This window comes from Castanea sativa, chromosome 4 (assembly GCF_040712315.1).
Source record: "Castanea sativa cultivar Marrone di Chiusa Pesio chromosome 4, ASM4071231v1".
NCBI classification, from domain to species: Eukaryota; Viridiplantae; Streptophyta; class Magnoliopsida; order Fagales; family Fagaceae; genus Castanea; species Castanea sativa.
This window is the reverse complement of record NC_134016.1, coordinates 51,434,143-51,447,863: the sequence shown is the minus strand read 5'-3', so window position 1 is coordinate 51,447,863 and position 13,721 is coordinate 51,434,143. Positions and strand designations below refer to the sequence as shown.

Below are 13,721 nucleotides of genomic sequence, written 5' to 3'. Positions count from 1 at the left end.
CCTCGTCAGCTTCTCCCTGCCAATCTTGATCTCGTCGCCTCACTTTCCAGTCCTCGCCTCCGATCTCGCCAGTCCTCACCGCCTCATTCTCCACAGCTCGCTGCCAATCTTGCCGCCGAATGCTCGAGCGCTCACCACCAACATCCATAGCCCTCAACGCCGACCTTCAAATCGTTGTTTGAGTTTAGGCCGATAGTTGTTTTAGTTTGGGTCTATTTGAGTTTTTTTTTTTTTCCTCTTTTTTTGAGGTTGTTGGTGTTGTTGCTGTTGATGTTGTTGGTTTCTTGGTGTTGTTGATCGGTGTTGATGTAGTTGCCGTCATAGATGATAATAGGTAGAGATAATATATTATTTTATTGTGTAGTAAATATTAATTTAATGTATAGAATTGAATTTTACAATATCTAATAAATGAGATGTTGTAAAATGATGTGGTAAAATAATAAAGTAGAGTTTTAATGTTGTAAAATGGCATTTTTTTTGCAACATCTACTGTGGATGCTCTAAGTGCTGTATTTTACATTCCACAATTAAATTTAGCTACAAAGCTTATTAGGCAATGCAGTACAACCACGACTTAATAAATACTAATCAATGCACATCCTTGTGTATATGTTTAAGTTGTTGAGTCATTGGCTAATTGAAAGAGAGAAAAGAAATACATAAGCAAGATTTTAACTCTTATTTATTAGGTTACAGTGAACCTAATGTGGGGCTAATATAATAACTAGCTCCAAGCACACCCTAACCTAACCATAGACTAATCTAGTAATCTACAGTTCATATTGCCTGTTTTACAGGTACATCGACTTATAATAAGTTTGGACCTCTTAGGTCACAATATCTCTTAACAGAATAGTTACATTAAAACTTCCAAGGCCAAGGGTCCCCATGGAACAGAGATTCACACCCTTGCGGACAAGCTGGCTCTTGCAGAACCTTAGGCCTAAATAATGTAGAAATTCAACCAGGTATCACATTTCAACCCAAAAGACAAAAAACGTAATGCAAGTTGGAAACTTTGAGAGAAGATTGAAGAGTCCATTCTAAAAACATTCTTCACATTATTATCCAGTTCAAATGATACAAATGTTGTTTAACCCCACATTTTTTTCATTTAGGGCCTTGGTGTTGGTTCCAGCACACTAAAAGGAATTGCCTAGAGCACGCACTTAAGCCAGTAGTCCATGTAAAACTTTACTGAAGCCCAAGTTAACCAAGGAACTGAAGCCGTGAACTCTCAGTAGCTAATTGACAAAGGGGCTTGTATGGAATCTTTAGCCAGGCACGATGACGCACTATAATATTACCCTTTCTTAGCAATATGAATGATGCCACTCACGACAAACCTCAAAAAAATATGGTGGCCTGAACGAAGGTGAACCACTTATGGAAAATCAAATTTCATTATGTACAATTCTTTACATTATGAAGAAAGTGGTTGGATATCTCTGGTCCGCATGTAGGTTAAAAATTGCGTTGGTAATTCGGCAAGAAGTGCTTGAACAACAGCAATCTCTCCACCTGCAGGTGCAAGGCAAAGTTTCATTTTGAGGAAAAGAAAATTATAACCGCAAGTCACTACTTAGAAATTATTCCTAAAATTTCAGTTAGTTAAGTCAGCATGGGAACCAAATATAATAAGCAGACTGACTCACTCTGTACTTCTCGGAACGGAACAAACTGGACTATATCACGTGAAGCAACACGTCCAGTTGAATTTTCAAGTCTCTCTCCCTTGTCTGCATCTAAAATCTATACAGAAGTGTAAGATGAGGTAATTAATTATGCTGAACAATTGAACCACTAGTCCTGTACCAAATATTCCAAGACAATCAACCAACAAAAAAACGAGTTGAAGAAATACCTCCATCTCTTTGAAGTCAGCTCCTCCAACTCCAACAATTAGGATCGACAATGGTAGGTCAGATGCTTTCACAAGGGCATCTTTGGTTTCTTGGAGATCTGTCACTACTCCATCCTAAGAACAGCAGTGGGAACTCAATAAAAGGGGGGTATTTAAAATTGAAAGCACAGATGAGTATTGATCAAGTAAAACAATTTTTTTTAATTCTGCACATGGAAAAGGGAGTGCAGAACAAGCCACTGAAGAAAAGGTACCAAGTTCAAGTATTATTCATGTTAACTAAAATCACACACACACACATATAGAACCTTCACAAGCGAACATGAAAAAATTCATCCAAAGATCCCAATGTTTTACTCTTACCGTGATTATTAACAACACAAAGTATTTTCGTCCACCACTTGCAAGAGACTGGCTAGCAATAAGTGCAGCATTGGTAATAACAGGTCCAAAAAGAGTTGGCCCTGCAAGAGAAACGTTAAGGAGGGCACTTGTATATGCCATCATAATTCCTTGGATTCCTTCAACCTGAGAGAAATAAGCTTACATATGCTTAATATAAAGGCTTCTAAACAAAACTATTAACTATCACATAATGAAAGCAAGAACAGATTTTGCAACCGTTCTACCTCACAGTAATGACTGCTTCCATTCAAGTTGAAACAATGAGAAACTGGACCGTCAATCGGCCGTGCTCCAAAACCCCATGCAGGAAACCGCTTGTCTGAGTCATAAAACTGCAACACCTCTCCAACCTCAATGATTGCCTGAAAAGCAATGGGCACCATTGGATTGGTATTTCCAAAAAGAAGTTCAAGAAATTATTGTAGAAAGGACCAATTTCTCACTCTTTGGTATGCATTTGGCCGTCCTGAAGGATCAATATAATGCAAGGAATCGGGAAGGCGTGGATTTCCATTTGAAGCTAATAGGAAAGAATGACACTTTAGTATATAATAAGATATTGCAGTAACTATAACCAATACATGTAATGATTTAAAAGTAAACATTCTCTTTTTCTTTTTCTTTTTCTAAACGAAAAAAAAGAAGAGATCAAAATTAATTTTCCAAGAAAGAAGATATGAATTCAGAAGCAACAATGAATATGGCAAAAGTTCATAAAACAAAACTGCTCTCTTGAAAATCTCAATTCTATCATATTACAAAACCATGAATGACCCAGAGAGATCTTTGACTTATGAAGAAACTCAAATTCTATCGACTACAATATACCTTACATATAAATAAGCAATCCGATAGGGTCATTAACAGAGTAACTAGAAGAAAGGTCAGGAGAATGGGATGGATAAGGTGAACCAATACTTAGGAAGAGATACTTGAATAACAATGACAAGTGTTCATAAATACTAAAAGCACAATTATGTCCCAAGGTAGGATATAGTGTTGCGAAATCAGGAAACAAAATGCCAATAGAGTGCAGTTGAAACAAGGATGTTAAAATGAATTAAAAACAAGACAATAGTAAATGGTATAAATGAATATGTTATGCTAAAAATAAAAATTGTATTCACTCTTAATATTTATAGAGAATAACATTCAGACTGCAAATAGAAATTTTCAGGTACTGTAAACAAGTTGATTGCATAAATGAATACCAGTGAAATCAATTGCCACCATGAAATTCAGTTCACACCCCCCAGCCAAGTAGTCTAAGAAAGTGTGTTCAACACTCTGGGAAAACTTCTCAACAAATAGCTGACTCTTCAGTGTCTGCATGATATTTTGAGGCCTTCAAACCAAAGGCAAAGAATTTTATATAATTCAAAATGTGAAGTATACTTGATACACATAGAAGGACCTTGTTGTGGTAATCATGCCCAACTAAAGTCGGTAAAAATAAATTTTCGCCTTGCCCACTAGAATGAAGCTTTTCCAAATCTGCCAATGATTTGTGAATTTTTCTGATAATACAACAACAAGCTTTGTCATTATGCTGGTCTATAGAAATGAGGAGATAATGAAGACAGGGGCATGATTACAATTTACCCAATCAAATCATGTTTTCCATTGCTGTTGAAGTTAAAGCACTCTATTACCAGTGGACTGTCCTGCAGATTAATTTTGAAAAATAAAAATGAGAAAACTAGCAATGAACAGACAAGGAAATGAAGCATCTTACAGGCAAAATTCCAAAATCCATATCTAACAACATCTACATAGGTTTGGCAGATGGTTGCCAATCTGGAGCACTGAATATGAACATATATGTGTATTGACACAGCCCCACAACGGACCAACTTGACACTATTTTATTTTTTTGAAGAGGTGCAAGTAAAAAAAGAGTGCAAGCAACAACTCATCAGATAGGAAAAAGTTGCACATATATATATTTTTGCTCAAGGAATAAAAGAGGGCTTGCAGGTGTGGTCACTGCCTCCACACCACTTAAACCCCCGCATTGCATTATGGCATGGGACCACCTGGGCACTAATGGGGCATGCCACTACTCAAACCCACAACTCCAGGACTTGCAGGTGTGATGAATTACAAGGGCTTCCTACCACTAGGCGACCTCCTCAAGTGAGACAACTAACATTGTCCAGTTAGGTCATTGTGGCCATCAAGCTCTAATAAGCAACCAAAACTTGGAGCATCGATCTATTAATAAACACAGATTTCTAGTAGTGGATGCAGACTATAGTACTGAAGGTAAACTTTCTTATACCTTGCTTCCAACTTGTTGAATATTCAAAAACACTCGCTTCCACGTTGGCTTGAGGTCATTCTTGATTACTTCTGTTTTGCAAACTGGAATTGGGGTCCCATTCTCCACTTCTTTTGATATTATTAAAAAGGGATCCTGCAAGATAAATCAGCACATGGACAGATGGTATAACTAGGGTACCTCTTTATATCTAAGAATCTAGAACGAGAATTAAGATCTTAGCAGCCCATACACTTTTTGAGAAGAGATCTTTATATTCCAAATCAGAACACCTTAATATCATCTCTGTTGTGGTTTTGGAGCTAAGAGATTCCTCAGCACGCACAGTAAGCTTTCCGATGTTTCTTGGACGGGTTGATCTGGTAGATTCTTCTCTATGTACAAGATCTAAGGTCAGCGACCTATTTGATTTAGTGACTATCTGCACAGACCGACACAAGAATGTTGAGGGTTTAATATATTGGAATTCTGACTTTTAGTAAATGTAATGAACTTCATGGTTCGGTTGAAGGCCAGTTGGAAATATCAAAGGCAAAAAAAAAAAAAAAATGTACAAGCAAAAGGGGATGTGAAAGGGCAAAAAAATAAAAAGAGAGACCAAGAAAGGCACACAAAATATGTGTTTTCATCAAATCAGGTATCTAGTTTTCAACATGTGATGAGGGCTGCTCTCTCTAAAGAATATTATCACGGGGGTTCTTATTGTTCAATGACTACAAGAGTGACGGTTAAGTATGATATACCTCAGACAATGCACAAGTTGCCTCACCGAGAAATTGCTGCTCATCCAGCTTAAGCATCTGCACAAGTTAAATTGTCCCTTATGAACTGATTTTTTAGGCTTGCATGCACTTGAATGAGAGTAATACATGTGCCTTGTGAGCATTCTGCTCAAAACATTGAGATCCTATTTATGACATCAATATAACAAACACATAAAAATATAAATTTAGCAAATAAATAAGCAAACAAATTCTGTAATATACCTTTCAGGCCTATGTAAAGCTGAAAATAGAGAGAGAGAAGAAAAAATGGAAAATAACTCAACCAGTAAATGTGATGCATCCATGGAAGATTAATTTTCACTACTTTCCAGATTTGTCTATTAAAGACTTATTTTATGGGGCCCATGTGTGAAGTCCAATTAAAGTAAAAGTGTGGTTTTATGGGTCTAGTTCTGTGTCCTAGGGTTAAAACAGTTATCTATTTGGGTTTTTATTTAAAAGTTATGTCAATTTTGTATTCAGGGGAAAAATTATAATTTCTGCAACCCCTGCAATTTAAAGGTAATTGGTAAAGTCTATAAATTTCTAGGAGATCCTAATTCCTAACTATCTTAGATCTTATTTTCTTTGAATCCAAGTTAGTCATTTATTAGATTTTTAGTTTACTTGTCAAACTAGGAGTCATAGATCTACTAGCACAAGAAAAACTCCTTATATATCTTCATGCTCAATGTCCTTGAAGAACTGATGGAGTTTATTAAAATTTTTTCTTTAAAAAAAAAAGAAAAAGAAAATAAAGCCACTTTACTCAGAAATGATACAGGAAAATGAAAAACTTGAATGGAAATTTTGTTTAGAAAGAACAATATATTGCTGATTGGGTCAAGAAAGCTACCCCAACTGTTTCATTAGTACCCCTTGTTTATAGATGATTAATTTATAATTTGCCAAAATGAAAAAAGATTTAATAATTACCTGAAAGCTGCTTGGATAAAAGGTATTTTATCTTAAAAAATATATATTTGACTACAAAATATCTCATAAGCTCCAAATAGGTCAACATATTTATCAATAACTAGCTTGGTAACACCTCCATAACCTGCCTACTTCCTGTACTTAAGAAGGGATCAACTGCCAAAGCAAATTCCAACCTTGAGCATTGCCGAAAAAACTACAAATATCTCTGAAAGTATCTGACATTGTAGTTCTATAATAAACAATGTTAAATTAAGGAAATTTCATCTAACAATGAAAACGTTATTATATTTCCTAGTTTTGAAACATCGTTCTAACTTTTCAACAATTAAGAATTATAATGAATGGTAACTGACCAAGCTGAAGCTGACGCTAGCCTAGGGTCTTATATAAAGACTGGAAAATAAATTTATATCAAAATAACGATTGATAATTTATGAAGAAGGAAGGTTTGGGTATTGGACTGGTGCTATATGTGCAAGTGTAATGGTGAATCGGTTGATCATCTTTTTCTTCATTGTCCGGTTGCAATGGATATGTGGGCTATGGTGTTCGGAGTGAGCTGGGTTATGCCGCAATCTGTAGTGGGGCTTCTAGCAAGTTGGCAAGGAAGTTTTGGCCGCCATCGAAATGGGTATATATGGCTTATGGTTCCCCATTGCTTATTGTGGTGCCTATGGAGGGAGAGAAATAATCGGTGCTTTGAAGATAAGGAGAGATCCATATCAGACTTGAAGCTATTTTTCTTTAGAACTTTAATGGATTGGTTGGCTACCTTGCAGAACCAATCATTTTCATCCTTTCTTGATTTATTAGATTCTTGTAATTTTTGTTCTTGATTGTTTGACCCCTTGTACACACCCTGTGTACTAGGGTGTTTCACCTTTTTTGAGATCAATAAACTTTTACTTATCAAAAAAAATTTATATAAAAAATCACCTCACTCCTTTCTGTTTCCTCAATTAATTATAAACTTTAGATTAGTGCTCAAGCTGATCAGGTTCAGTTCACTATTTTGTTACACACAATTTATCAAAAACAAAAATAACTATCTACTCAACTTGTTGTTAGGTTAAAAAGATGATAAATTCAATGATGAAACCACAATCAGAACCCTTCTTGCACCAAAAATAAAACATTAAGAAAAGAAGAAGAAGACCAGAGACATCATCAGGATATATACCTTTACTTCTACATTGTGAAACTGGGTGTCAACATCATACGCGTGAAACCTGTCACAAACAGCAATTTCAAAGAATATTTTATGGTGAAAAGAGTAACATGCACATCTCGTAGATAAATAAATGGAGATGTTAGCATTAAACTTACACTAAAGTCTGCACAATCTCAAAATGATATGTGATTGTGTGTTTTGTGATCCATGTGGGATTTAATGAATTTAAAATTACTTCAGTGCGGCCAAGCTCTTCAAGTACTCCATCTCTTCCTTTTGTATAAACAACCAACATGGGGTCACTCTGTAGAGCACAAACTTTATAAATAACAGGATAAATCTTCAGCAACAACAGTAAGATTTCCACAACAGAAAAATAGAGCATGATAGCACAGTAAAGAGAAGACTTATTAATCATCAGAAGAACCACAGTTTTTGACAACGTTGTGAGAAAAAATTGATCATGAAAACATTGTCATTAAGAGAGAGAGAGAGAGAGAGAGAGTGCACAGAAAAATCTTTTAAAAATTAAAGGTACTACTTAATCTGTCAAAACCCACACTAAATGCGTTCTGATTCTCTAATATGAAAATTTCTTTTGTCAAAAAACATTTGACTTTTTGTTTATAGTGCTTTCTCAGGGTAATGCCATAGTTGACATAGTATGTTGCTAAGTTGATTAGCTTATCGCTAAGAAACTTGTCCACAATTAGAATTTTGACCCATGGTGGTGTAATTAAACAAATAAATGCATCTAACTTCATCTCGAAGAAGAGAACTAACCTTCAAGAGTACATTAACAAATAAAGCAACACTACTTGTTAACATAAATATATCTACATTAAAAAGTACAGCAACAAACCTTGGAGAGCACATCTCGATCACGCAAGTCTGCAGCAGAATACGATAACTGCATTGGAATTGTATTCACAAAGAAAAGTCAATGACGGATGTGAAGAGTAAGCCTCCCCCCACCCCCTAAAAAAAAAAAAAAAAAAAAAGACCAACAATGAAAATATGAGCATAATTTATTCATCCAAATGTGAACATATACTAGCCAAATTGGCCAAACACTAGCCAATTACACTCAAAATTTAGGTAGGCTCACTTTGTTTGGATAAAGGTTTTGTTGATGCTAAGCCTGTGTTTGGTAACTCTACCCAAAAAAAAAAAAAAAATGCACTTTATAGTTTTTGAGGCTTAAGAATGCATTTTACATTTTCTCGGCTTGTTTGTTAACTCAAATTTACAGTACTCTTAAATACATTCTCCATAACCTCTACAAATTAGTTAGAATGAGAACTTCTAGAAATCATTATTCTCATTTTGCAACAAAAAATAAGGGCCTAAAATCAAGCACACAAAGCCACAACAGCTATTTAGGTAGCTCACTTCATTATTCTCATATCTTCTTTCTTTTAATTTTCTTTTTACCGACTATTCTCCCTCTTATTTGCCAAGAGGTCATGGCCGAGTGGTAACCCAACAAACCCCCAAATCATAACAAGCAGTTCGAAGCCCTGAGTTGCACCCTAAATGACAATGGGAAAACAGTGCTGTTACTGCCACTAGCGTGAAAGCGGCATGATATTCAGCTTCAAAATTTCCTTCTTCTCCTTTACTTTCCCTTACTTGATCAACAAGAACTTTGATTTGCAGACTTTCACAAACAGGCAACAAAGGTGTATTTCATGTGGGGCCACCAATTTGTAGTTTCTCTTTTGCAGACTTTCCCTAATTCGTAGTTTCTCTTTTTTCTTCTTCTACTTTTCTCCTTTTTTTCATTTGGCGTTTTAATGATTATAAAAGTACTTGTTTGGATTAGCTTGCTTGAGCTGGTTTTGTAGCAAATATAGGGAATTTGGAATTGAATTTTGGATTTTTTTTAAATTGAAATTGGAACCAGATTGGCTTAACATTTTTTTTCCTCCAAGGACAGTTGCTAAACTGTGTTTGACAATAAAAAGTTTTTTTTGGATGCTGAGAAAGTTTGGGGGAAACATGTGGGTACTAGCTTTGCTTGAGCTGGTTTTATTTTCCATGCATAAATAAGTGACAACATGTATGATAACTAAGCCCAATTTCAATCAGCATAGTAGCAACTGCTACTTCTCAAAAATAACGAAAATTTCTAAAATTCAATATACTAGGAAAGATTCATCCTCTTTGGGCAATAGAGTTTACTAAATTCAACAAAATTCATGTTTAGCCTACACATTTGAAATCAAATCATGTTAATAACTTGAGAAGGAAATGATTCAATACCATCATTTATCTCGATTAACAATTGAAGCCGAACAATTGGAATAATTGTTCCAATTCCACTAAGATGCCACCATTTATGTTCAATCAAAGCAGGCAATTCAATTTTAGTAAAGCTAAAAAGAAAAGAGCAGTAAATGTAGTAAAATTGAAATAGGTAGCTAAGAAACAGTGTAAAATCAAATTCAAAATAAAATCCAAAACGGCTAATATAATATAAGTAGTGGAAATGAATCTGGGAATAAAAGAAAAAAGAGAGAGAGTAAATAGTAGAGTAAAAAGTTGAAAAAGAAGGAGACCTCGATCTGAGAGAAGAGGCCGTTGTAGCCGCGAGACTTGAGGAATTGATCGATGGCTTCGTTTGGAACATTTGGGTTGTAAGATGAGGCGCCGCCCACGGCTGCCCTTCCGCCGGCTTGGTCGGAGCAGCAGTTGCCCATAACTCAACCACCACCACCACCACCAAATTCCTCAGCTCACTAGCAGCTTCTGCTTCAGCTTATGATATAAAATGAAAGAAAAGCAAATAATAAATCGCAACCTATGGAGAACAATTTTGAAGTTTAACCCAGGACTGGCGGACTGACTCCTTCACAGACAATTGCATCTTTATAATATATATTGAAAAAAATTGAGGATAGTGAGTCACTATGGCCCCCACTCTAGTAGTCTAAAAAGAAGATTACCGCTTTGTTCTTGCTAGGGCCCCCACTCTAACTCTAGTTGTCTAGAAGAAAGAAAAAGATTAGAAAACCGCGTTCTTTTTTTGTTTTTTTGGGTTGTTAAGGCCACATAATAGCATTCTCATTGAGAACAATCTCGGCTAAATATGTCAAATGTTAAATATTTAACATTTGGTATATCAAAACACTAAAAATAGAGCATTATAAAAGATATTAAATGTGTCAAATTTGTGAGATATGCTACAATACTGTCTCAAATATGAAACAGTACAGACATCAATGTCAAACACTGTTTGGCTTATTTAATTCTTTTTTTCTCTCTCCTCCTATCAGAGATCTCTCTCTCTCTCTCTCTCTCTCTCTCTCTCTCTCTCTCGCCACACCAATCTCTTTTTTCTCATCGCCGTCTCGCCACTCCGATCTCGTTTTTTGTCATCACTATCTTGCTACGCCTATCTCCATCGTCAATCTCGCCACGCGGAGAGATAGAGACCACCCAGACTCGCCACTAATCACTGACTCACTTTGCGATGAAGAGAAACTCCAGTGTGAAGGACACGGTGGTCGGAAGTGAAAACTTCCCTCAGCGACGGAAGCGTCCGATTCAAAATGTCTCGATGTATGTCCGATTCAATTTATGATTTTAGTGTAAATTGTAATTAATTTTATAATTGATTTGGTGGATTTGGGATGTGAGTTTGTTTGATTTGGTGGATGTGGGTTTGTGTCGGTGGTGGATGTGGACGTGGGTTTGTTTGGTTTGGTGGATGTGGGTTTGTGTCGATCTCTCTAGTTGTGTTTTTTTTTTTTTTTTGAGGTGACGTTGGTGGATGTGGGTTTGTGCCGGTGGTGGCTGTGGCCGTTGATGCGGCAGTGGTTGTTGGTGGTCGTTGTTGCGGCAGTGGTGTTATGACGTTGTTGTGGTTGTTGATGATGATGATAGGATGAAGTTAATATATTATTTTGATGTGTAGTAAATATTATTTTAATGTATAAAATTGAAAGATAAAACATCTAATAAATGAGATATTGTAAAATGATGTAGTAAAATGATAAAGTAGGTGTTTGGTGTGTCAAAATGGCATTTTTTTTAAACATCTGATGAGAATGCTCTAAAAATGCTAAATGCTATAAATGCTAAATTTTAACATCAAATTTGTAAAAAGTATAAAAAAGCAAGCTATAATAAACATGCTAAACTTTTTTTAAAAAAATACAATCTGAGCTACAGTGAAATATTATTATTTTAATGTTTGTAGTGAAAAAGGTGGTTTGATGTTGGGTGTATTGTAAAATGAGTTGTTAAAATTGATAAAGTGGCTTTTTGAGATGCTAAATACTAAAATTTTTAAAAACTTTAATGGGAATGTTCTAACAATGCTGGCTAAAATATTTAACAATATATCATTATTTATGAAATATTTAGCAATTTATTACTTTTTGAAAATTCGAATTTATGAAATTTAAGTTTGCCATGTAACTTGAGCTCTAAAAATTCAAGTTCTTTGAAAAAATAACCTTCAAATTTGTCACGCTATTTTTTATGAAAATCAAGTTCCTGAAACTCGAGTTATATAAAAAATTTGTGAAAATTTTCCATGTGAATCTCGAGTTACACGGCAAACCAAAGTTTCACAATCTCAAGTTTTAAAAAAGTGGTAGATTCCTAATTATTTCGCAAACAGTGGTAAATCTATACATATTTTCCCAAATAGTGGTATTTGGCTATTTTGGCCGTTGTTAAGTACGTTATTATTTTATTTTATATAAAAATAAATAAAGAGATTGAGAATCCATCAACATTAAAAATAAGAACCTTTTTTTTTTTTCTATTTTAGACATTTAACTCACTAGTTTTTCAAAAGAAAAAAAAAAGACATTTAACTAACTAGTATTTTTTAAGACATTGCAACTTTATTATTTATTCTGTATTTTATTTGATTTAAAAAAAAAATTATTTTTCTCTTTTTACACACAATATCATCATCTATTCTCTTCTTTTACCATTAGGAAACATTAAAACTAATAAAAAATTGTTTTGCATAAGATACAATGATTTGTATATTTGCACAAACATTATAACAAAATCTCATTTTGCATAACCAGTTCATGATCTAATGTTGGTAATTTTGAGGTTTTATTGGCTATATTTTGAGTTTTATGTTATTTTATATGAGTTGGTATAAATGCTAAAGGCTTGTTGTTGTATAATATATATAAGGAAGTGATGTTATAGTCCTTGGCCATATTATTTTATACCTTGAGAATCCCATAAGAATGACATCGTTTCAAATCTAGAATATAGGAGAGAGGGAGATTTTATTTCTATTAATATAAGAAATAATGAGTCTTTTAATTGACCCGTGATAATTTCTTACTTCTTTATTACTTTCTTCACATGTATTGTCCATCAAACAAGATTATTTTACTGTGGCCTTTTTTGATGTATGTTTAGTCGTTTACCCCGTTCGAAAGGTCATCTCAATAATAGTCATAGAGTATCTATTCATCAAAATAATAGTAATTATGTGAATTCCAATTGTAAATCCTATAGTATATGCTCTGAAAGTACTGATTTATTACTTTTTTTGAGCTACTTTGACCAGGAAGACTTGAATTCAGCAAGAATATTGATATAACTGTAAATATATAAATATATATATATATATATATATATATCCGCTGTAAGTAAGAACAAAATAATAGTTTGAAGTTTAGTTAGACCCTGTGTATGCGAGGAAATTACACCCATACTTTCTAATCTTGTCGTGGACTGACTACTGACCAGGAATTGGAATTGGAATTGTAAAGGATATACCAAAATCATTCACTTTTGTTCCGTTTGATACATGTGTTTAAAAACTGAAAATTTTTGTTTAAAAATATTTATGAAAATACGTGTGGGTGAAAAAATGAATAAAAATACGTATAATATTATTTAAAAACTAAAAATAATTGTTTGAAAACACAAACCAAACAAGAGATTTTCTAGTAAAGAGTCATCAACCCACACTATACGACGATAATGTGTAATACCATGTATCGTGGCTATCATTCAAACTGCTCCTATCTGAACGCTGAGATAAGGACCATCAAGTCTCCCACACTTTTGATAGTCAGACTCAAGACTCAACAGCAACAACACAAGACCGTCAAAGGTCCAAATCCGTGAAAGGCCAGTTGGACTTGGCCTTGTTCAATGTTCAGACTTCTTTTTTATTTTTATATGTATAAAGTATAAACATATTAGACAGTGGTTTTCTTTTCTTTATTTTGATTAACCAGTTGTTTTCTTTGATCCTTTCTTTACAAACGGCTTCATTTCTTTATAATACTTGACTAATGACTG

At 34.4% G+C, this 13,721-nt stretch overlaps 1 protein-coding gene across 1 annotated transcript; it reads right to left on the bottom strand.

Annotated features, from left to right (window-relative positions):
* Window positions 1-1,020: 1,020 nt before the first annotated feature.
* Window positions 1,021-10,331, bottom strand: LOC142631529 (protein BONZAI 1-like). The gene is made up of 16 exons (XM_075805696.1): window positions 9,989-10,331; window positions 8,290-8,337; window positions 7,583-7,731; window positions 7,437-7,485; window positions 5,297-5,353; window positions 4,786-4,974; window positions 4,554-4,688; window positions 3,875-3,936; window positions 3,687-3,789; window positions 3,484-3,598; window positions 2,716-2,792; window positions 2,497-2,634; window positions 2,231-2,395; window positions 1,868-1,981; window positions 1,659-1,755; window positions 1,021-1,524 (listed from the first exon to the last, which is right to left on the bottom strand). Exons 1-16 carry the CDS (start codon window positions 10,127-10,129, stop codon window positions 1,427-1,429), a joined length of 1,737 nt encoding a protein of 578 aa, XP_075661811.1. The 5' UTR covers window positions 10,130-10,331; the 3' UTR covers window positions 1,021-1,426.
* Window positions 10,332-13,721: the final 3,390 nt, after the last annotated feature.